This window comes from Phaeoacremonium minimum (genome assembly GCF_000392275.1).
Source record: "Phaeoacremonium minimum UCRPA7 unplaced genomic scaffold PA7_03_scaffold_175, whole genome shotgun sequence".
In the NCBI taxonomy this organism is placed as follows: Eukaryota; Fungi; Ascomycota; class Sordariomycetes; order Togniniales; family Togniniaceae; genus Phaeoacremonium; species Phaeoacremonium minimum.
This window is the reverse complement of record NW_006921082.1, coordinates 25209-47843: the sequence shown is the minus strand read 5'-3', so window position 1 is coordinate 47843 and position 22635 is coordinate 25209. Positions and strand designations below refer to the sequence as shown.

Below are 22635 nucleotides of genomic sequence, written 5' to 3'. Positions count from 1 at the left end.
TCCCGCGTGTAGCCGAAAATTGCAATTGGACAAAACTGTACGAGATACGCCAATAATCACATGCGGCCTTTGGGCAAGAATCCATTTTGATATTTGTCGCGACAGCCTTATCGGCATTTTCAGGAAGGCTGGCGAGATCAAGGCCGCATAACTCCTTGTAGTACTGGCAGCGGACAGGATGAAACTGATGCTAGCATCTTTCGTTAGCCATGTCCTGAGAGACAAAATAACAGTAATGAGATCAATCCAGCAAATCAATTTTGAATACAGAATAAGAAACTCGACGTCAAGTATCGCGCCCTAAAAAGCCGGCATGTCTTTGATCATCTTCGGGTTTAGACTTTGTGGTAATTGGGCTGTTGCTAAGTACATGCCGATTTACAAGACTCTCATCTATCAACGCTTTCAATACAATCCCCACTGAAGCTCTCAATAATGTCGTTCATTATTATCTTTAGATCTATCACATCTCTAGCTACCATTTCTATATAAGAATCTACAGACCTTGAAAGAAAACTTGAAGGGTAGAGTTTAGACGCTGGTATCACAACAATATGTCTGATAGGTCTCAAAGAGAGAATGTGTCTAATTAAATCATAGAGTAACCTTTTTCTGAGGAAACGATCGAATACACAAAATTTTAAGCCTAGTTTTTTTTTATTTTTGTTGTTTATTCTAAACAGATGCAAGGATGATTCTGGTTCGCAACCCCATATAGTCTATTAGGTCTTGACGCTCAGCCTAGGCTCCTATCAGCGAAGTCACCAAGTGCCTTGTAGATTCAAGAGGAGATGTCATGCAAGACAGCAAATGGTCATTGGTCCTTACATGATTTCTAAAGAGCTAAACGCAGGGGAAAATGTTGACAATACAGAATAGGTTCCAATTTGTAACATAGGACTGTCACCTCCGAGTTTAGACTGATACGCAAAAGTTCCGCAATCTCCATTGATCCCTCAAACACAAAACAATTCAACCGAGAAGGGAAGTTTTGCAATTAGTGGGCTTAGTACTTGAAATCCTTGTTTTGAGTCTGTAATGTCTTTCGGGATTCTATGGCAAGTTGGAGCTGGCGGGTCATTGGCAGCTGCGGAACTGCGGAACTTTCTTCGTGGTGGCGTATTGTGCTGGCCTAGTTTTCCGCAGAACTGGAGCGAGGAGATAAATACTCTGACAAGCCTATGCTTGTGAGATGCGCTCCTTTTCTTATTTCTTCATCTTCAGAGCCTGAGAGATGCGGAGGTATTAATATTCATAAATTAAGATAGATCACTTCACTTCGTCTCAAATTTGTCTGACTATTTTCTTAAGCCCATAATGTCTCGATACCAAACCCTTTATGCCGAACAACAAGGTCCTGGCGACGCTCGACCTACGGCATTGGAAATTGTGCAGGACGAAGACCTTGTTGGCAAATTGACGGACAAGGCCGTCTTTATCACCGGTGCTAACCAGGGTCTTGGCCTCGAAACGGCTCGGGCTCTGCATGCTACAGGCGCGACGATCTACCTAGGCGTAAGAGATGTCAAGAAAGGACAGGAGGCAATCGACAGCATTCTGTCCTCTTCAAAGGACAAGAACAAGGACTCTTTACGCCTCATTCAAATGTCTCTTGACTCGCTGGAATCAGTACGCTCTGCAGCCAAGGCATTTTTGACTCAGAGCGACAAGCTCAACATCCTAATCCTCAATGCCGGTGTCATGGCTACTCCGGAAGGACGTACTGTGGACGGCTTCGAAACGCATTTCGGCACTAATCACCTCGGCCATTTCCTCCTCTTCCAATTACTGAAGCCCACGTTGTTGGCAAGCGTTACCCCTTCATTCAACTCGCGCGTTGTTGTTGTTGCCTCCGCTGGACACCGCCATACTGGGATCCGATTTCACGACCTCAATTTCGATGAACCAGGCTCTTATGAGCCCTATACCGCCTACGGTCAGTCCAAGACTGCGAACATCTACCTCGCCAACGAGATAGAGAGACGCTACGGCCCGAAGGGCTTGCATGCGCTATCCTTGCATCCTGGTGGCATCATAACCAACTTGGCTCAATACGTTGATCGGGAGTTGCTAAAGGACATGTCGAAAGGCAAGAATTTCATGATGAACGCCGAACAGGGTGCTGCCACAACTGTATATGCAGCCCTTAGCAAAGAGTGGGAAGGGCGAGGTGGCCGTTACCTTGCCAATTGTATTGAGCAAGGTCCACTGGACCCCAACTCTTCTCAATTTGACGGTGACAGTGTTGGATATGCTCCTTGGGCATATGACGTAGAAAAGGCTGCAAAGTTGTGGGATGTATCGTGCGAACTTGTCCATATAGCTGAGATAGAATAAGTACCCTTCAAACTTCGATTTGTGAGGGATCGACAACCAAGTCCTAGCCCGTAGAAGGAGTTGCCAGTAACTGAAACATTGTTACTGCCTAACTTCTTCGCTCCAGCAAGACCCAAGTATGTTCCGCGCATTCACTGCGAACACCCTTCTCGAAAGTGGCTCGCCCACTACAGCGGGTGTTTCACATGCGGAACTTTGGCGGAACATTGGTGATGGTGGGTCCCGACGGCTCCCGTCAAAGTTCCGCTACGAAATCTGAGTTATATCGTAGGCATCCCGATCTTTTAAATCATTTTTGGCCCACTCTGTTACTCTTTGAGGACCCCACAGTAATTTTAAAAGAAGTGTCGAAAATGGATCGACATCACTGGACTTCGTTGATGTGAATAATTGGTCATCTCGGAGGCCTGATACAAGTAAAAGGGGCATATTCTGTGCCAACTGGGCCCATGCTGTCGGAGAAGTGGCTTCCCAGAGATCTTTTCGTGCTGTAAACCGGATCGATCCTGGGCATTCAGCCCAACCATCTCTCAAGGTGAAGTAGATGGAGTGTAGGATTTTACAGAGGTACCATGTCCGTCGTACGCTCTCACCCAGCACCCAATTTCCCCACAGCTTGGCCTTGGGATCTGTCGCGTCAAACATTCCAACCTGCCATGAGATGCCCTCAGTGCTTGATTCCAGCATGGCCGACTCCCAGAGTTGCTCGCACCACTTGTGTAACACACAGAACTGCTGCTCAGCAAGAGCCCGCTGTCTAACATCGCCGTCGAATAAGCGAATGAACTGGTAGATAAACAGTGCTTGAACGCGTGCCAAGTGATCAATAGTTCTCAGTCCGCATATTTCGTGGCTGAGCTCCCCATTGACACCTTGTGCTGCCATCATAGTCTCTACGCGAGACTGCACGATGCTCATAGTGATGATTTCATTCCGCTTTGTCTTCAAGTAGTACGTGGCGAGGGTAGACCAGGCTTCTTGAAGACAAGATGGGAGGCCAGTGTATGCATAAAGCTGCTCATGTATGAACGCGTTATGCCCAGTTTCAAGCCACTGCTGGAGCCATTCACGAACTTCATCGATCCATAAATTCAGTACGGAGACATGGTTTGGAGGCAGTGCTTCATAGCAGTGCGTGGCCGAACAGTCTATTGCCCAAGCCTCCGGTCCCGAAAACCAGCATTGATTGAATAGCGGCATTTCCTTCGTGAAAACCGCCATGGACAAATCATCTGTTTGCGGTTGCTCGAGGCCGGGCCACCCAAGGCCCATCCATGATTCTCCTTCCTGTCTTGATAAAGACTCTGGCTCGACAGGGTTGGTTCCTATAGGGTCTGGCGGAAATATTGGGTTCATCAATTGATCGTCGGCGACGGGATTGTGTTGCAATCGCTTTCTGCTGAGTCGCGCATACCGAGGGGTATCAGGATATTGGCAGACAACACCCTTAGACATGCATCGCTCACACTCAGGGGCACCTTTGTCACACTTTCGTTTCGCTTGAGTGCAAGCGATACATGTCTTGCGCTTCTTCTCATCGATAATCAATGGGTCGTTAACCATCCTTGATCGGATGTTTGCAGTTGAAATATCGGGTTGAATGATGAAATCACGATGTTTGAAGAGTGTGATGTAAGATGAATGTTAAGTCATTTGTCAGCAACAAAAAAGTTTGAATAAACTGCTACTAGTCTACCTACATTCCCTGCTATGCGAGGCACTACCGTTTAATGAAGCACATCGGACAGTATAAGCTCTACAAGCTACAACAGCCTCAAAATTGTCTATACCACATGTCGACAGCCAATATACTGGTTTCAAAATTTTCATTTCTTTTCTAAGGCTGAGCTCCTTTTGCCCTATGTTGGGCAGTTGAGTCTGCTTACCCCTATAGACTGCTCAGTGTAGAAGACGCGAGCCGTATCTTGCGGAGAACTCCTATAGTATACTCCTTTGATGTTTGGTACTGCTCGGTCGATTATTCCTGGTTTGCACCAGGTTCGAGGAATTGCCTAATCTTATGGCGGTCCTCTTCGGCAGGCGAAGTTAAAACCAATTCACGAAGGCGAGTAGCATCACCGGACCTTTATAATCTCCAAATTCTTCTTACACCACTATTGAGCTCAGTGAACTTGCTCATGCTTCCTATACTGTGCTTTGTTTGAGGTGGCCACCACAACAGGAACAAAACTTACCTCTCCACATGATATCGGCTCATATTTGGCTGGATGCTCTTCATCCACATAGCTGGGCAAGACCCCAACGGTCTCATTGAAGTTGAAGCCAAAAGAGAATGGCATGCTCAAGTGGCCAACTGTAGGACGGTTATACACGCGGTGCACATTGGAAATAAATTGGTCATTTGTGAGTCTCATCAAGAAGTCCCCGATGTTCACGACGAGCGTGCCCTCGACCGGCGGCACTATGAGCCACTGTCCAGACTTGGCTAATATTTGCAATCCGCCAATCTCATCTTGCCACAGTAGTGTAAAACACTGCAAGTCAGTATGTGAGCCCAAGCCAACTTCAACACTCCCGATAGCCGGGCTGTTTGCGTCCATGGCTGGATAGAAGTTTATGGCACCGTCACTGCCTGGATATGTGACGATGCTGTCGAAATAATGCTCTGGGAGGTTGAATGCTAAGGCAAATACACGCACAAGCCTCCTAGAGAGCATCAAACATTCCTGCCAGTAACCAATAAGCCCGTCTTTGAATCCCTTGAGATGACTCGTACGATCCCATACGAAGTCCTCAGCGTGTAGCGAGGTAGTAATCTTTGGAGGGACCCGAGTAGAGTGCTTGATTTCAGGGTCATGAGTCGGATCGTAACTCCATATAAATCCTTCTTTTTTATGAGTGCAATAGTTAGACGATGGTCCCTGCTGAGAGCTTAGAAAGACTTACCAGCGGACTCCGTTGGGCTAACCTTCCGTGATCTTAGACTCGGGCAGGCATTTGAAATATTTGCTAAATTTGTCCGAAACCATTTCTTTGCATTCCGTGGGCTGTTGGAAAAAGGCACGGGCTTGCTGTTTGGCATTGTCTATTTTCTCATTTGGTATACCATGATTCTCGATATGGAAAACCCCATAATTTCTACAAGCCGTGGCGATATTAGCTGCTAATTGCTTCCGAGACGTGATATCTCCGAATATGGGCGAAATATTGAGTTGGGGGACAGGGGTCCTATCCTATATAAGGCTTGGAGGGCCCCTCAGACTGTAGTAGTAGAACTCAGACTTGTATTATTACGAATTGACCTACCCTACCACCCTGTTTTACTACACTGATCTGAGAAGATGGAAGCAAGTATTCTTATCTCTTGTATCGCTCTGGGAGCCTCATGAATACAACAAGAGACTAAGCTTACTGAACCCGATTTCAGTATATATTGAATGGTTCTTGCATAGCGGCGACCAAAAGGTCATCACTTAGAATTTGAAGAAATCGTTGCCAACACAAGACGCGAGATAATGTCTTTCTCGCAAGAAGAAGGTATTGAGGGTAAATCTGACCCAAAAGAGACTGTCGTGAACTCTGAGACCAAGGGCACCGATGTCTCTCGAGGCGAGATTCACGATGTTGATCCTGTATGGGCGAAAAGCGTTGTGCGCAAGATCGACAAGCGCATTGTTATCTGTTGTCTAATAGCTTACACCCTCAACTTCATTGATACGACTTTATTGGGCTATAGTGCCATCTTTGGTATCATCAAGTCAACTGTACGACTCCCTTCTTTGCTCATTTTCAAACCTCTCGGCTAACTCTTTGTGCAGAAATTGGTTGGAACCCAGTATAGTTGGTTGTCTAGCATCTTTTACTTCGGCTATCTCCTGTGGGAATACCCGACAACATTGCTCATTCAGAAACTCCCGATTGGCAAATATCTGTCCTCATCAGTTGCAGCATGGGGCGCAGTGGTCGCCGCTTCGGCCGCGAGCAACAACTTTGCAGGTTTAGCTGTCAGCAGATTTCTTCTTGGTTTCCTCGAGGCTACCAGTGTCCCATCGTTCGTGTATATCATCTCAAAATGGTATACGAGAGATGAGACACCTCTTCGAACAGCGCTTTGGTTCGTTGAGACAGAAGTTGGTTCCATTGTGGCCGCACTCATCATATATGGGCTTGACCATGGGGAAGAGACCCTTGAGCCATGGCGATTGATGTTCATTGTGAGTATGATCTTAGTCAGGTCTCCATCGCGAAGTCTAAGACGTATCAACAGATTTTCGGAGGCATCACGTTTATCTGGGGGATTGTTCTTCTCTTCGTTCTTCCGGATACAATCCAATCTGCCAGTTTTCTAAACGAAGATGAGAAGAGATCTGTGGAATTCCCGGTTAACAGCGAGGGGACCCGTACATTGGACCCTCTAGTAACACGAAAATGGAAGCGGTATCAAGTCCGCGAGGCCCTCAGTGACCCCAAGACCTGGTTTCTCTTCGCGAGCTATTTTCTCACACAAATCAGCAATGGAGGTCTACAGAATTTCGGCAATTTAGTAGCGAGCGGCTTCGAGTTTAGCAGTCTGGACACCGTGCTTTTCGGGATTCCAGCTTCCGTGATCGCTGGAGTGACAATCTGGGCTTCGGGCTGGTTATCGACACGGTATAGGAATATTTCAATCTACTTGATCTCTGGAGTGTTGGTACCTCCGGTAGTCGGTGCTGCTATCATCCACACGCAGGATGGAAAAGGCGTTCGCTTATTCGGATACTACTTACTCCAAACCGCCTATGCGTCTAATCCATTAACCCTGGGACTCGTGGCTTCTAACTTCAAAGGAGCTACGAAGAAAATGACCGTGACAGCCATTCTGTTCTTAGGTTACTGCGCAGGTAATATTTCCGGTCCACAATTCTTTTTAACAAAGGAGGCACCAAAATATGGCACGGGATTCAGAGCTGCAATATCAACCTTTACGCTCGCTGTAGCAATCACATTGTTGTTTCGCGTGTATCTACTCTGGAAAAATCGGTCAAATGGCCAAAGGACCAGCGAGGAGAATCCTCCAGGGGTAGACGAGATGTTAGAGGCAGATATCACAGACTTCGAAGCTAAGCACTCCATCTATCGTATGTAAGCTCATAGGCGAAGATACTCGAATAAGCAGTACAAGGGATGTCGCTCGAGGCTAACTTTACTTTGAAACTTCCGATAAGCATGCCCGAGCGCTTTGTTACTCACATAGAAGAGCTTGAAATGCGAATAACAATCAAGAATTTGTTTTCTTGGGACGAGCTTGTGCAAGGAATCCAACACCCCTCAAGAGCAGCGAGGATTACATTGAGAAAAGTAATGAAATCGAGCACTATTCAAAGGAGGAAAAAGAAAGAGATAAGAAAACTGGTACTGCGCGCAAGTAGAGTAAGAAAAAATGCATATAAGTCATTTCGAAGATCCGGTGATCTTGAGCCTAGAACGAATCACTTCCCGCAATCTGTCTTTCCACCATTCCGAGAATCTCTCCCAATCCATACCTACTGTGTCACAGTGCCCTCAATGTGTTGTTCTTCTGGATGAAAGCTTCCAATATGTCTATCCAGATTATCTCTGCGACCTCTGAATTGTTGGTCACAGTACGGGCACGGAAATACTTCCGGGGGGATCCCATTCTCTTCGGCCCAAGTCGGATGTTCATTCTGCACATGACGTGTCATGTCGCGTTGCTCTGCAATTCGTGTAGTGCACCCTAAGGTGTGTCTTTCGGGACATAAGACCGGTCGGTAATGGGTTCGAACATGTTTTCTGCAGTGAACGAGAAGAAATATGTGAGAATACGAGCTGAGTAATGATCAAGTAAATGACATACTTCAAGGAACTTCGATCTGAAAATGCTTTTCCACGACTTTTGCAAGTCTCGTTTGAAGATGGTTTCCAATTGCAATAATATTTGCCATGACGATATTTCTGCCATTCTGAATGAGGAGGCAACTCTGCCTCGTCAAATCTCAATGGTTCTCCTCGTGACGTTAGTGACCGGGTTGCTGCCGCGTTCGAAGACTCGGCTTCTGGCATTTCATCCGGGAGCGTGTAGCTTAGATTATGGGGGAAAGAATTAAGGTTGTACATATGACTACTATCAGGCAAGGGACCGAGAGCTGGATCGGGGAATGTTGCACCGTCTGAAAGCTCATAATTCGCGAACTAATGCTCTTGAATCTGGTTCTCCTGCATGATAGTAGGTAGGATGTTAGGATTGCCTGCGGAATTTCCTCCTTCCAAATATATAGAATTGTTCCCGGGGTCCGAGGGCAGGTTCCCGAATGAACCTGACAATTCTAAATATGTATATGACCCCGAGTCATAATCAACATGCTCAGTTGCTGGATTGAAATCATTTGGTGACTGATTCCAATTGGTTTGGTCACTTTCTTCATCTGCCATTTGACGTACGTATTCTTCCAGTGTCTGGCTATCCAACCCACTTAGAACACTTTCTAGAGAAATACCTACAGTCATTAGTTGTGATCACCTGAGAAACGCCATCACTTACAGAGTTCGATTGCAGGAATTTCGGCAGAATGAGATTCGTCAATATCTAGTGTTTGTGGGGTTTGTAGATTGAGGAACCCTTCAAATGCCGAGAGTTGCCAAATCTGTGACATGTGTATCAGATTATACCGGCTCATGAGTTCAGAAGAGCGATCAAAAGGCTCAGAGAAAATCTGAGATGAAAGAAGTCAAGACATAATTTTTTGCCTAGTGCATTGCAGAGTGTAGCAAGAATTAAATTGATTTATGGCAAAGATCTCTTGATTTAACTACAGAGAGCAAAATCTGGTTTCATCAGTTGGGCCACCTAGCCTTTAAATATTAAATCTTGTTTCAATTCTTTCAGATGATAGTCTCGGGAGTTTCGCAAGAATCAATCTCCTAAATTTCATTGCTATACACTTGTTAGAAGTTTGAGTCGAAGTTAGCCTGTCTGCAAGAGGCCCATGAGTGAGGTGCCCAAGCACGAGGCCTACCACTAAATACGGAATGAACACGCTGCATCATTTTCACCGAGATCTGAGAGGAAATCATTGGCTACGGCTGCGTACTGTAGTGGCTGTAGACTGCACAGTTTGTTGGCTCTGCAGCGATAAGCTTGGATTGGCGCAAAAGGAGGCCCGCGAGAAATGCCCCCACCGTGGTAGAATTCTTATCGATGTCGATGGACTCAAATCGAATATGTCTTCATGCCCAATTTTCAATATCGTATCTCTTGGTCGGACAGGTGGGAGGCCCTCGTGTTGATCTCTTAGTTCTATAGAATTAACATATCTTGTTTCAATCAGCGAATAGGTGGGCGGAGCATTCGCACAAGCAGATGCGAACAATAGCCGTCATACAACTCTATATAAATGGACCGCCCAAAATCTAGAAATTTCGAGTCTTCATAGTTCTTCAACACTCTAGTCCTTCATTTCGTGTTATTCAAATTCAAGATCGTCAATACATGATATTATGACTCGTAAGATATTACCCTCTAAAAGCACTTCCCATATTTATCAAATTGCCATGCTAACGTTCGCTGAAGTGGAAACTGTATCAGGTCAACCGGTAAACCTTACTCCGGGGTTAAAAAGGCAATTCTATCCCACTCTCCTTCTTCTCCGGGGCCTAGAAGTTATTACTACTCAGCAACATAAAAGAAGAAAGCATTTGGACTCTACTCCAGATTTGACACAAACTTTGGAAGATGAGTTTCAAAGTTTCGTGTGCAAATTGGCTTTTCTATGCTGCACAGAGCCTCAAAGTGGTAGTGTGTCAGCATGCACTGTACTTCAGCTGCCTGATAAAATCCAGTACATCTTTGCTTCTAATGATAGAAAGCCACGACAGCTCGAAGTTGTGAGATGTGGCGTCTCTGCAATTCTCAACATGTTGCGGGGTGATATCCCTTCTTCATTACAAGATCGAGCTATCCTACACCGTCGACTTCTTCAGGCAATCCTGAAACTCAGTCATCTCAAGCTTAGAAGTTATCTAAGAGGGCTAATCGAACAATTGAAGAGTTGTCTTGAAGCATGCAAAAGGGAGTCAATGACAGAAGGTTTGACAAGATTTCACACAGTTGATTACTTGGCTAATGATAGAAAGGTGATACATTGACTTCATTTCTCCGACATCTCTTAGCCTCTGCAACTTCGACTTTGAGGCTCAATGAAGTTAGCAAGATCGAAGGTATGGGGCATATTAGAAGTTTGCTTATAAGGTCGCACTGACACCCCATGTAGTCAACTTTATTACAACGGAGGAGTTGATCATCTCAATAAATGGATATCTGCGATCTAATGTATACAAGACTATCAAGTCTCGGATTCTTCGAGAAGAAAAGCAACAAAGCTCTACTCGGTGGTACGAATTGAACCATATCCTCGGACGACTTAGTTCCTACAGACAGACTGTGGATGTTCTCTATAAGGCACGAGGAAATTGGCCGGAACTCTTCCATAAGTTTGAAGTTGATTTCACCCCGTCAAGTACCAAGATTTCAACACCGTGGCCTACCAATCCGTGGACCGTAAGTAAAATCCTCGGCCGATCAACTTCTGAAGCCAACCTTCTTGCCACATACAAAAATCAGGCCGAGATTCTTCAAAGCCGATTCGATCTTGATGAGATCATAGCCAAGCTATGGAGAGGAGAGTCTGTCGACGAGGCATTAGGATCGGAGTCTGATTCTGAGACTACTGATGAATCCAGAGAACAAAGCAAAGGATCTCCACCCAAGCTTATTGTTCATGCCGAAATACTTATTCATAATTGGTTAGAGAACACCACCGGGGGTACACGACCCGAGAGATTCTTTCAAGGGTACAAATTTATTGGCTCGAGCAAGCCAACATGTAAGCTTTGCTCTTATTTCTTCCAAGAGTACCCGACAGATGTCCAGGTGAGAGAATCTCATCGCAATATTTACGAAAAATGGCGGATGCCGGATATTTTTGTGCATCAAGGTAACGAAGCGGAAAAATTGAGGCAGCGAACCATGCTTAAAATCAAAGCACGCATGGTTCAAGACATAGCACGCGCGATGAGAGAAAGATTAGCGGATGGTACACCCCATGACTCAGATACATATTCTATGTTGGGACAGCAGCGAAATCCACAGAGCTTGGCAATAGGCAGTACCACCAGCTTGAACGACATAACGGAGAGGCTGGATACACTGAGGCTTGTAAGCGCCCAGAGAGGTATCTTCTTTGCAAAAGCTGAAGTGAAGGAACAAGGCTCGGACGATGAAGACCAGAATGACGGCGGAGCCTTGCTTTAGCCCGGTAGGCGCAGAATGTAGCCCAGAGCACTTGCGCATCCCAGTCCCTTTTCGCAGGCTATTTAAAATGTCACTATGACTAGTTATATGCAGTCGATCAAATATCATGTTCCTATCGATACATTGCTTCTGATCTCTGCATGAGATTTTCTACAACTTGACGTGTTCCAGTTGAGGATTCTCATGACGACGAAAAGCAGAGTAATAGCAATACAAGACGAATGCTGAGGAATGCCGACGTCAACATTTACAAGCTAGGAAGCTTATCTGTCTACTGCAGAATATCTTGCTAGCAGTGAGGAGCGACACCTCTATGAGTGCTACTACTCGGCCAACAGTATCGTGTGACCGAGTCCAGAGTTCTGAAAGCAGTGATATGCTGACACTTCCTAAAACTATTATGGCAATGGAGATTAGAATAAACAATAAACAGGAGGCGATTTACAGACAAAGTCCTTGGCAACTATACGATGCATCCGCAAGAGCAGCTGTTTATTTGGCTGATCAGCACCGAATCTCACCCAAAACATTGGAGAGCGTAGGCCAGCCGAACTGTAGCAGCCAAGCCCAGCATGTTCACACTACGCAGTCAATTAGGAGAACGAGACGGCGAAGGCGAGGGCGGCCTTGGTTTGGCGGTCCATTCGCTGTGGGCGGAAAAGTGCCCTGAGCCATGAAAACTCTACTCAGCGATGTGGATACTTAGCAGCATAAAGAACTGGTAATAGAGGGCTTTTACATCAGGAGGACATCCTTTTCTCCATTTAACCTGCAATGCTTGTGATGCCAGAGAAATCATATACAGCAAAAGAACATGGTAAAATAAGAATGTGGAGGATCTTAGTAGCCAGATACGAGGATTCATTGAAAATGTGTCCCTCAAGGCTGCGACCACCATCCTAAAGAGGCAAGTCTAGGAAACTCACGACAGGACATGATGGGCAAAATAAATATTAAAAATAAAATAAAAATACTCCCCTGCCTGGGCACGATCCAGGAACCTCCTGATTAACCTATATGGATATTAGAAATTTTATTTACAATAGAAACAGGGAGTACTCACAGTCAGACGCTCTAGCCAATTGAGCTACAGAGGATGGTTGCTTGGAGGTACGGACGGAAATTAATGGGCCTAATTGATCGGCTCCACAAGAGTAATCTGAACCAAAAAAAAAAAAAAGGATTAAAAAGATATGAGAGACTTGAATGATAAAATTAAAATTAAAATATAAAAATAAGGAAATAAAAATTAAAAAAAATCTCTCGTGCCTGGGCACTTTTCAGGAGCCTCCTGATGAGCCGGTATGGATGTTAGGACTAGATCTCATCACTCGTGGGTGGGAAGACTTGAAGTCAGACGCTCTGGCCAATTGACCTACAGAAGATGAACAACTGTTACAGTCCCTGCCTTTCGTGTTTGGACCCACTTGGCGGCTCAATCTCGGCAAAACGCAGCACCCTGTTCAACTATCCACTCAGATTGAGTACAATTGCAATGCAGATGAGATCTTGAACTCGACGACATCAGCTCCATCACACCAGAAGAACACCGCCAATATGGCTTCAAAGGCTGTGGCGAAAGCCGCAGGTGGTGCCATGAGCATTTCTAAGGTCAGTCAAATCACCTAGCGCCGATTTACCTTCAATCGCCGCCCCTGCCTCTCGCCAACACCACTTCAGGATCGACCCGATTCACATCGCAACACTCGGATCAAATGCTGACTGTCTATGTCACAGAAACAAACCCTCCAATCGGTTGGTATCTGGGAGCGTTTTAGACGCGCCTTCGCCATTGACCCAGAGCGCTCCAACGGCGTGCCGCTGAACCCATACTTTCGATACCCAAGCCCCGGCCAGCTCGACCCTCACAGCTACGACGACCCGGTCACGATCCCAGCGGGCGACATAGCGGACAACCCGTACTGGAAGCGCGATGCGCGCCGCAATTACCCTCGCCTCAGCGTCGTCAGCCAGGCCGACCAGGTCGCTCTATTGACGGTCGGCAATGCGGTGACCCCGAAGGTCGAGCTCATCGGCGAGGAGGGCAGCAAGGCTCTCGTTGCGGCAGCAGAGGAGGGCGAGCAGACGGGTCTCGCAGCGTTCATCGAGAAGAAGGGCGCAGACGTCGCCAAGGATGTATTGGTTGACGGTCTACCGCCTCTGCCGAGCGGGCAGAGCCTACTCACGGGCAAGTGGGATGTGCACAAATATGGTCTCTCGGAGCAGTCATATCCAGAGGAGTGAGTTTTCAACATGCACTGCGAATGAAGTTCATTGCGCTGACAATCTACAGGTACCCCTGCCGAACGTTCCAATGATGGATGGTTGTTTGAGATATGGAAGGCAGACATTGTACATATAAGCAAAGCCGGAGTATAGACTTGAACGCTAAATGCCTTGATTCAACCTTGCTACGCGCCAAACTATGCGTCTCAGAATATTGGTTCGGTTTGTTTCTCGACCATCAGACGGGAGCATAAGGTCAACGCATCTCTGGAGCCCTTCTTAACGACAGTGCTTATCCCGCGTAATCGACCGCTAGGCCTTGGATCATCTCTCGTAACTTTGAAGCTCCCAGCATCTTTTCCACAAGTAGCCTTTTCAGAAGCTCACGGCATCCTTTGAAGGCGGACTTCTGGTCGTTGCCCCACTGATCCCGTCCCCTCCGCTTGTTCCTCCACGAGGGCTGATACTTGCAATGTGACTCCCGCCGTCCTCTCCTACCATTTTCTCGATGATCTTTGCCTTGCCTTGTGCCCTCTTCACACGGTCATCAAAGTCGTTCACTGACTCGTCTGTGTTTTCTGTGGACAGCGTCTCCGGCTCGACAAGGGCGTAGAGCGTAGTAATATTCTTCTCCAGCCGTGAGTTCTTTGGTAGTGCTGGCAGCCCGCCGATATCTGATCCTTCTTGCACACTACTTCTTGATGGCACTCTCTCTTCATTAGGTTTGTCTGCGCTTAACCGTGGCAACAGACAGGGCGTTCGATTTGCCCAGACAACGGCCTTGCCGTGCAACCTGCCGCTCTCCAAAAACTTCTCGAACCCCTTCTCCAGACCAAACGAGCGACCTTCTATCCTTCCTGCCTGAATGCCATCTTCTGTACCTTGTTTATAACCCTCTTCGTAAAAGCGGTCCTCTAAGTTGAGTAGGTCATCAAACGGATCCTCAGCCATGCCTGCTGTGGAATAGAGGGGTCGAGTCGTTTTGAGTGAAGTGCCGTTCTTGAATGTCCAGTGAGATGGCAATCACTGTTGAAATGTTCAATTAAACAGCCAGGAAGAGGGCGGATTTCGCTAGATATGAGTTGTTTGAGGAAAGCCCAAGATGTCTGGATTATTGTGGTGGTCGTCAAAGATCTACCGAGTATGAAATTTCAATTGCTCTCAGATGAGTCAGTAAAATCGGTCCCCTAAACAGCTCAAACCGGTCTACCATTTTCGCCTTTACCTATCACTTACATCAGATCAATTTGAGGCTTAAAAGCAATGCTCACCAAAACAATGATCAAATGATCTCGTTTCTTTACTCCTCATACTGTTGCTGTATTAAGTAGCAATCAACAGCTTTTAGCATCATTATAAGCGGCTTGCATGGAATTCCAACAGACGACGAAACGCCCCTTACACGTCTGGGTGTAACCTTGTTATAGAACTGACAAGTATATTATGCATCTCTATCAAATCAATAAATCTATTGCTCTAGCTTGCCCGACTCCCTCTCTCTTAATGTAGCATCAGCATGCCTCCATTGGCACACACCACCTGGCCGGTACACCACGCGGCGTCCTCGCTGCACAGCATGCCCACGATGCCGGCGACCTCGCTCGTGTACGCGGGCCGGCCGCCGCTGGTCTTTGCGTCCTCGACGAGCTCGTCGGCGTCGATGCCCTGGCGCGCGCGCATCAGCGGCGTGTGCTCGATCCAGCCCTTGATGCCGGCCTTGAACTCGTCCGTGTTGGCCGCGTACATGGGCCCCAGCACGGGGCCCGGGTTGATGGCATTGACGGTCGCCCGCTCCGACAGCTCGCGTGCCCACGTGCGCGTCATGGCCTCGACGGCCGCCTTGGAGCCGCCGTAGACAGACTGCCCGATGAAGCCGGTGCTGGAGGACACAGATGACAGGTTGATGATGCGCCCGGATCTGTCATTGGGCAGGTAGGGCTGTGCGGCCTGGATCAGCAGCAGGGGTCCGAGGACATTGACTTTGTAGGTCGTCTCGAACTCGGAGACCTGCACCTCGGGGATCTTGTTGTTGAGTGCCACGCCTGCATTGTTGACAATGATGTCGATCTGGAACGCCCCCGAGTCTGAAAAGTGCTGCTTAACAGCCGCAACTAGATCCGCTGGTCCCTGAGGGGTGCCCAGATCGGCCTGTACGCCTAGCGTCTTGATGCCATGTTTGGACTCTAGAGACTTGGACAGATCTGATGTGAGGGAAGCAGATGAGGCTGAGGTATAGTTGAGCACCAAATTGCACCCTTTGGCCGCCAGATTTTCAGCAATTGCAGCGCCAATGCCTGTAGTCGAGAGTCAGCCACCAGGTCGATTTACACTTGAGAGACAACTTACCCCTGGAGGCTCCAGTGACAATGCCCAGCTTCCCTGCCAGTGGTCGAAGGGCTGCCATCTCGCTGATATCTTAAAAAAAAAAAAAAAATTAAGGTTCTTATATGCTGCGTTGATGTCGCGTTGGGTAGGTAGGTGGCATTAGATGTTAATGCTATTTGCGAGCTGGATGATTGTCACGGCACACAACAACAAGAACAGGAGTCTCAAACGGTCGATTACAGAACCAAGAACAAGCTAGATGGGTCCCAACCTCTATATATGCTCCTAAACAACATGAAAATGTCACGAGAGTCATGAATACACCCCGTCTGGTCCCCCCGAGCCAACCCCGATAACCGCTGCGGGCGTGCATTGTCTTGCGTGCCCCGCAGTAGCTCCAGTGTTGCGAAGCTGTAGGGGCAGATGAAGGCGCTGCCCCGCGGTTCTACTGGCAGTTTTTTAGGGGCACATGTCCATTCGCACAGGCGCACCAGTCGGGTGAGAGCACGCCGTATACGCCGAAATCCGTCAATGAGAGAGTGGCAGGGCTGCCCCGCCAAAATCCCAGCGCCTTGGGAAGCAGAAGCTCCATCCTGGTCCCGCCATTGTCGTCTAGAATTTCAACTCAAGTTGGGTAGCACCACCACCACGCCTACAACATCAAGCCACACGCAGTACACGCACCTACGCACACACCACGATCATACTTCCGTCGCTTAATCCTCGGCACTGGAGACGCTAGGCCGGATAATTCCTGATCGGGTTTGACACCTCTCGAGCTTGAACAGGAGATAGATATCACACACACCTCCGCTCCTCCTCACAGCCCGCGCCGTAGCTATGGATATCCGACTCCTACACCCCTCGGACATCCCGCTGATCCAGCATGCCAACCTCGAGAACCTGCCCGAGAACTACTTCCTCAAGTACTACCTATACCATGCGCTATCATGGCCCCAGCTGAGCTACGTCGCCGTTGACGTCTCGCGGCCCAAGAAAACCCCCTATGACTATCCCAAGATCGTCGGCTACGTCCTGGCCAAGATGGAGGAGGAGCCCACCGACGGCGTGCAGCACGGCCACATCACCAGTCTGTCCGTCATGAGGACGCACCGGCGGCTAGGGATCGCCGAGAAGCTGATGCGCCAGAGCCGTGAGTGCCCCTGCCCGAACCTGTACCCGGCGGCTGGGCGGACTATATAGCTAACCCGAATCCTTCATTCGTGAACAGAACAAGCCATGGTCGAGACCTTCGGCGCGCACTACGTGTCGCTGCACGTCCGCGTCTCCAACCAGGCCGCCATCCACCTGTACCGCGACACGCTGGGCTTCAAGACGGAGAAGACGGAACAGAAGTACTACGCCGACGGCGAGGACGCCTTCTGCATGAAGCTCGACCTCAGCTTCATCCGCGAGCAGCTGCAGGAGGAGGCCGAGGAGGAGCGCGCCGCCGTCGACGAGGGCGAGCCCGTCGGCGATGTGGGCAAGGCGGCCGACGACAAGGAGGCCAAGGCGAAGGCAGCTGCGGCGGAGAAGGACAAGAAGAGGAAAGTCAAAGTCGGCAGGGGGCTCGGTGTCGGGGAGCTCGTGGAGAGAGTCGAGAGCAAGCAGTCTTGAGCGACGGTCTGCGATGTGGACGGGAAACCCGGGAATAGGGGCAGGGCCGGTGTGATCTCTCGTCAGAGTAGAGTCGGGAGCCTTGCCGATGATCTATCGGTCTGTTATGATATTCATTGTCGGCGCAGGTCATCAAAAGGAGGTCCAGCTGGGTAAATGCATAGAGGGCAAAACACCATAGCTTGCATAGAAATTCCTTGCGGATTGATCATTATATTTCATTACATTTTGACCGTCGTTACAGCGAGCGAACGGATCTAACCATCCTATCTATCTATGCCCTAGGAAAGCTCACTCTTCACATATTCTGCTGTCGATGGTCTTCCTCTGCAAGCTCCCTTGCGTATGCTTCATCCGCCTCAAGATTAAGTTTCTGGACCGTCTGCTCCAAGGCCTGGATTTCGAGTTCAAAGCCATGGAGTACCCCCTCAGCAGCAATCTGGGCACCCTCGCTCTTCTCTCCTTTGTCAGGGGGCTGGTCTTTCAGCTTCGCCAACTTGGATTTCTTCTGCACCAGCTCCTTCTGCACGTTCTCTGCCGCCTGATACATTGCCTGCGACGCCACATGTGGATCGTTGGCGAGAGCAGCCTCCTCGCCGTCCTCCGGCCACGTCCCCGGGAACCTCTCCTGGCTGCTTCCGGGCGGTCCGGGCGCTGTACCCGCCACAAACCCCCTATCCCAGGACTCTCTACGTTTGCCGAAGCGCTCTTGGAGTTGTTGCCACGGGTTTCGGTTGCCTCCCGTGTCCCCCGTATCTCGCATCGGCGTGTTCGAGGGTTCGCCGAACCCTAGACCAAAGCCTCTACCGAAACCTGATCCAAAACCTTTGCCAGCAAACCCTGGTCCGACCCCCTTGCCAAAGCCTTGTTCAAATCCTCTGGCAAATCCTGGGCCATGTCCTCCGCCGAAGCCCGAGGCAGCCTGTCCGGGTCCGAACCATGGATGCATATGCGGTCCGGCACCAGGAACGCCCGGGATGCCCTCAAAGGGACCGTGGCCGCGCCTTGGGCCGTGGCTGTGATGGCGGCCGTGTCTGACCTCTCTCTTTGCCTTTCTCAGCTCCCTCTTGATTTGTCTTCTCTCACGCTTCTCAGCTCGTCTCTGCTGTTTTTTCTCCCGCTTCAGCTGCCTCCGCATTTGGCCCTGCTGCCTCTTCAGACTCTTCCACTGTTGCATCAGAGCCTTGACCTCCTGCCGCAGTACTTTCTTGTCAAACGCCATGTTCACAGCCTCGTTGAAGCCACCGCTGTTCTCCCTCTTAGCCGCCTTGATCTGGTCTTTGACCTGCCGTACATTCTCCTTGGTGATCATGTTATCGGGATGTGACAATAACTCCTTGAGACAGTGCTTGGTGGTAGGTAGCTGCTGGTCCTTCAGGTCATCCCAGTCGGGCAGCGATCCCACAGACGATGCGTCCGAGCCAGAGGAAGACGACGAAGAGCTACTGGACGATGAGCTCGAGCGTGATCTCATCCTACGGCCACCGCCGCGGTGATGGGACCCCCGTCGCAGACCGCGACCTCGCTCGTGGCGGCATTCGTGGCGGTCCGGACCCCGAGTCCCCTTGCAGCGACCGGTAGGGCTGTGACGATGCGGCTCATCAATGCCGCAGTCTGCGGGAGGCATACCAGGGGTAGCGTACGCCCCAGCGCCTGGGCCAAAGCCAGGCACCGAGGAGAGCCCCGGGATCTGGGGAAAGCTGGAACCTCGAAGGCCACGCTGGCCTGTTTGATTTCCACTAGGGAACATTGTAGACGAGCCGCTTCGGATGCCATTGTTGTCGAAAACTAAGCCTCCAATACGCAGGCCATTCCTGTCCGCAACGACGTTGTTGCCAATGGCAAGCTTGTCGCCATCGAGGGTGATGCCGGCAAAGGTGAAGCTCCTAGAATTGTGATCGTAGCTACCACCAAGGGGGTTGAATCTCCTCCAGCGGGAGCCAGTCTGTTGCGGCTGCCCAGCTGCTTCCGGGCCGCCGTTATCAAACGACTGGTCCCAGGCCCCAGGCACTCGCAGGTCGTCGGTGGAAAGCTCGATGTGGATATTAATACCCCGCGGGCCGAAGAAACCGTCGTTCCATTCACGAACAGTCTCCTCGGCGTTCTGCCGCCGCTGGGCTGTCTCTGTCGGAGTGCGGATCTGGTCCAGCTGAGCAACGACGGGGCTCCTATCGCCCGCGTTGCCGCTCTTCGCAGACAACATGTCGTCGTTGACACCCTCCGCTCGCAGCTTGCGGTCGACGATGTTCTCGTTGGCCTCGGCCGAGTAGTGTGGGATGAGGTAGTTGACGAATGTCTGCCAGTCTTCGACCCGGACGTCTCGCTGGGACCAGTCCCGAATGTATGGGAAATCCTCTGGGTTGCTGTCTGCCTTGACCGAGATGGAATGTACGATCAGCTCGCCCTGAGCAAAGGTAGGAAGTCGGGGTGGCGGCCGAGAGTCAAAATATGCCTCGGCGGAGGTGGTGGTTAGGTGGTCAGCCTCGCTGACGAAGTTCTGTTGGTGCGAGCTATGAGGAGTCAACGGCGGAGTATAGATGATCTCTCCGTTGGATGCTGCGCTGGAGGCATCATCGGTGCCGTGTGAGTTTGAGCGGTGACTGGGTGTATGCGGGGATCGATGAGATCCGGCATTGGAGTATATGTCAGTCTCCGTGTATGGAGGAGGAGGGATATCGTCTAAATGCTGCGAGGTCATGACGAGTATCGCGACAACTGGTCGCTAGCGTTGATGTCTCGACACGCAATGGTAGACGTGGAAATATTAGAATGGGATAACAAGCTCGGAGTTATTCACGGATTTGAAGGATCAGATAAGAACAAAGGGAAGCACTCATGTGAAGAGGAGAGGAGGGGATGACAAGAGTGTGAGAGCACGATGATGGTGGGGTGATTAGCATTTAAGGATGCACCCGATGTCAGCTACCAAACCACTGTAAAGTACCGTCTGTGTGTAGCTGCTTGTGTTATCAAAGCTCCGGGCACTACCGGTGCTTAAGGATCCCCAGCCTTGCCGACTTCTTCTGCTTAGCAACCCCCCTCCATTATAAATTACAGCTTGAGGAGTCAAGATAAAAGGCGGCCTCAAGATACGGCAGGATCATTGGGCGTGTGGTGTCATTATGCCTAAGTGTTCAACGTGTCGAATGAAGCTTAAAGTAGCACCCTTGTGAGCCCCAGCGCTAGCGACCTGGTAACCCTGGGCCCGCACGCTATAGTGAGCAAGGACCCTGTAGCTTTGGGCGGTAGCCTTGGCGTGCTGGGCCCTACTGCCTCCAATGGTTCTGCACCGTCTCTCAGTGACTCCAACGCCAGGTCTGCAAGCTGACGCGGCCCCGCAAGGCAGCTGCTCGGATCCGAGAGCTGCCACTCACAAGACCACTTCGGACACCTTCTACGAGCAGCTTCTTGTCGGTATCTTAGCCAATGAGAAGCTGGAGCGTCCAGAGCTGTCGTGTTCACTCCTGCAGGCTGTTGACGGCTTGCATCATTCCCCCTAAGGGCGCTGGGGTGCCGCCGCCTCATTGCGTGATGAAGTCTATGTCTTCTTTCTTATAGTGATCGGTGATGACGCTCTGCAGATGATCTCTCGAGTGCGGTCCCCTGTTGTTCTGGTCAGCCTTATCCTCGGTTATTACCACAAAATGCAGAGTCTCAAACTAACAGGTTCGTGATGTAGACGTCTACCAGCTCCGGAGGGACGAACTCGCTGATGGCGCTCTCCACCTCAACCCCATTGACCATGGCTCCATCTGCAAAACTGACAAATGCCGATGGATCGCCAAGCTCTACCAGGCCATCCAGGTCAAACGGCTCCTCGGGGCATACTTTATAGACACCTCCCAGGACAACCACAGACTTGCCAAGCTCTTGAGCCGCACGGGCAATAAGCGCGGCGCCTCCCTCGCCTACCACTCCTCCATTCGCAACAATAGCCCTTGCGCCAAGGATGACCTTGTTTACTTTGGGCATATATGCCATGATGCCACTGCTCATAATGTTGATAGTCTTGACGCCAGCCGCTGCAAGCTTCTTGCGCAGAGCGGCATGAGGCGCCTCCGCCTTTGAGACCACGCCACTGGCGATCAGTACTGTAAATTGCCGCTTGGATGCCGCCCGGATGAGAAACCTCTCCACTGTTGGGGAAGGCTGGTGCACCAACACGTAGTCACTGGGGTGTATTTGTATCTCAGCGAACTGGGCAATCTGATCGTCCACCTGGCTGATTTCGTCCTTGATCTCTTCAATGCCGTCAATGACCTCCGAACGCAAGGCGTGGACACTCGTAGCCTGCGCCGTGTTCAGCGGTGTTGAAGCCCCCGACCCTCTGCCAAATGGTGATCCAGTCGCACTCGAGTCCGCCAGCGGATCTGCTGATAACAGGTTGAACATGGACTGAGGCACGATAAAGGAGTTACTCGTCGATAGTGTCGGCTGTCGAATGAGCCGCGGCGGCGTGGGTACGTTCTGGTCACTCGGTGGTAGCGCCGAAAGGTCTGACACAGACTCGCTGCCAAACTCGTTGCCCTCTCCGTTTCGGTCCTCCTCGGCCTCGTCTCGGATCAGACCCAGCACTCTGCGTACAATGTTGCCAATCACTAGTTCCTGCGGCCGTGCTTCCACCAACTTGCGTCCGACACGCTGTACGCGCTCTATCAGCTGGTCGACATCAGCCCATTTTCCTTTCGCGACGACTTGTAGGAGGATATGAGCCGTTGCAACCGCGCACTGCTCAGAGCCGGCAATCTGTCTTCGCTTGAGCAGCCTGTAGAATCATATTAGGAGTAGTATCGATAGTATATGACAGGAGCACATACGATACTAGGCTCTCTATGGAAGCATCCAAGGATTGTCCCTTAAGG

At 49.8% G+C, this 22635-nt stretch overlaps 6 protein-coding genes across 6 annotated transcripts in view; 3 read left to right on the top strand and 3 right to left on the bottom strand.

The window, feature by feature from the left end:
- Window positions 1-1317: 1317 nt before the first annotated feature.
- On the top strand, window positions 1318-2337 carry UCRPA7_2583 (putative ww domain-containing oxidoreductase protein; the record flags this gene model as incomplete). The annotated part of the gene is made up of 1 exon (XM_007915167.1): window positions 1318-2337. One exon carries the CDS (start codon window positions 1318-1320, stop codon window positions 2335-2337), a length of 1020 nt encoding a protein of 339 aa, XP_007913358.1.
- A 10825-nt stretch (window positions 2338-13162) lies between these two features.
- Window positions 13163-13849, top strand: UCRPA7_2582 (putative nadh-ubiquinone oxidoreductase protein; the record flags this gene model as incomplete). Its single annotated transcript, XM_007915171.1, has 2 exons — window positions 13163-13216; window positions 13343-13849. The coding sequence occupies 2 exons, from the start codon at window positions 13163-13165 to the stop codon at window positions 13847-13849; spliced, it is 561 nt and encodes a 186-aa protein (XP_007913362.1).
- Window positions 13850-15331: 1482 nt separating this feature from the next.
- On the bottom strand, window positions 15332-16235 carry UCRPA7_2581 (putative 3-oxoacyl- protein; the record flags this gene model as incomplete). Its single annotated transcript, XM_007915169.1, has 2 exons — window positions 15332-16125; window positions 16178-16235. 2 exons carry the CDS (start codon window positions 16233-16235, stop codon window positions 15332-15334), a joined length of 852 nt encoding a protein of 283 aa, XP_007913360.1.
- A 761-nt stretch (window positions 16236-16996) lies between these two features.
- UCRPA7_2580 (putative n-terminal acetyltransferase a complex catalytic subunit ard1 protein) lies at window positions 16997-17773 on the top strand (the record flags this gene model as incomplete). The annotated part of the gene is made up of 2 exons (XM_007915155.1): window positions 16997-17309; window positions 17388-17773. 2 exons carry the CDS (start codon window positions 16997-16999, stop codon window positions 17771-17773), a joined length of 699 nt encoding a protein of 232 aa, XP_007913346.1.
- Window positions 17774-18071: 298 nt separating this feature from the next.
- On the bottom strand, window positions 18072-20610 carry UCRPA7_2579 (putative ring finger domain-containing protein; the record flags this gene model as incomplete). The annotated part of the gene is made up of 2 exons (XM_007915146.1): window positions 18072-20488; window positions 20571-20610. The coding sequence occupies 2 exons, from the start codon at window positions 20608-20610 to the stop codon at window positions 18072-18074; spliced, it is 2457 nt and encodes an 818-aa protein (XP_007913337.1).
- Window positions 20611-21427: 817 nt separating this feature from the next.
- Window positions 21428-22635, bottom strand: part of UCRPA7_2578 (putative amine oxidase protein) — a gene marked incomplete at both ends in the record, with an annotated part of 3484 nt that continues 2276 nt past the window's right edge. Inside the window, one exon of the mRNA XM_007915153.1 lies at window positions 21428-22538. Coding sequence (XP_007913344.1) covers window positions 21428-22538 — 1111 coding nt within the window. The remainder of the gene's footprint in view (window positions 22539-22635) is intronic.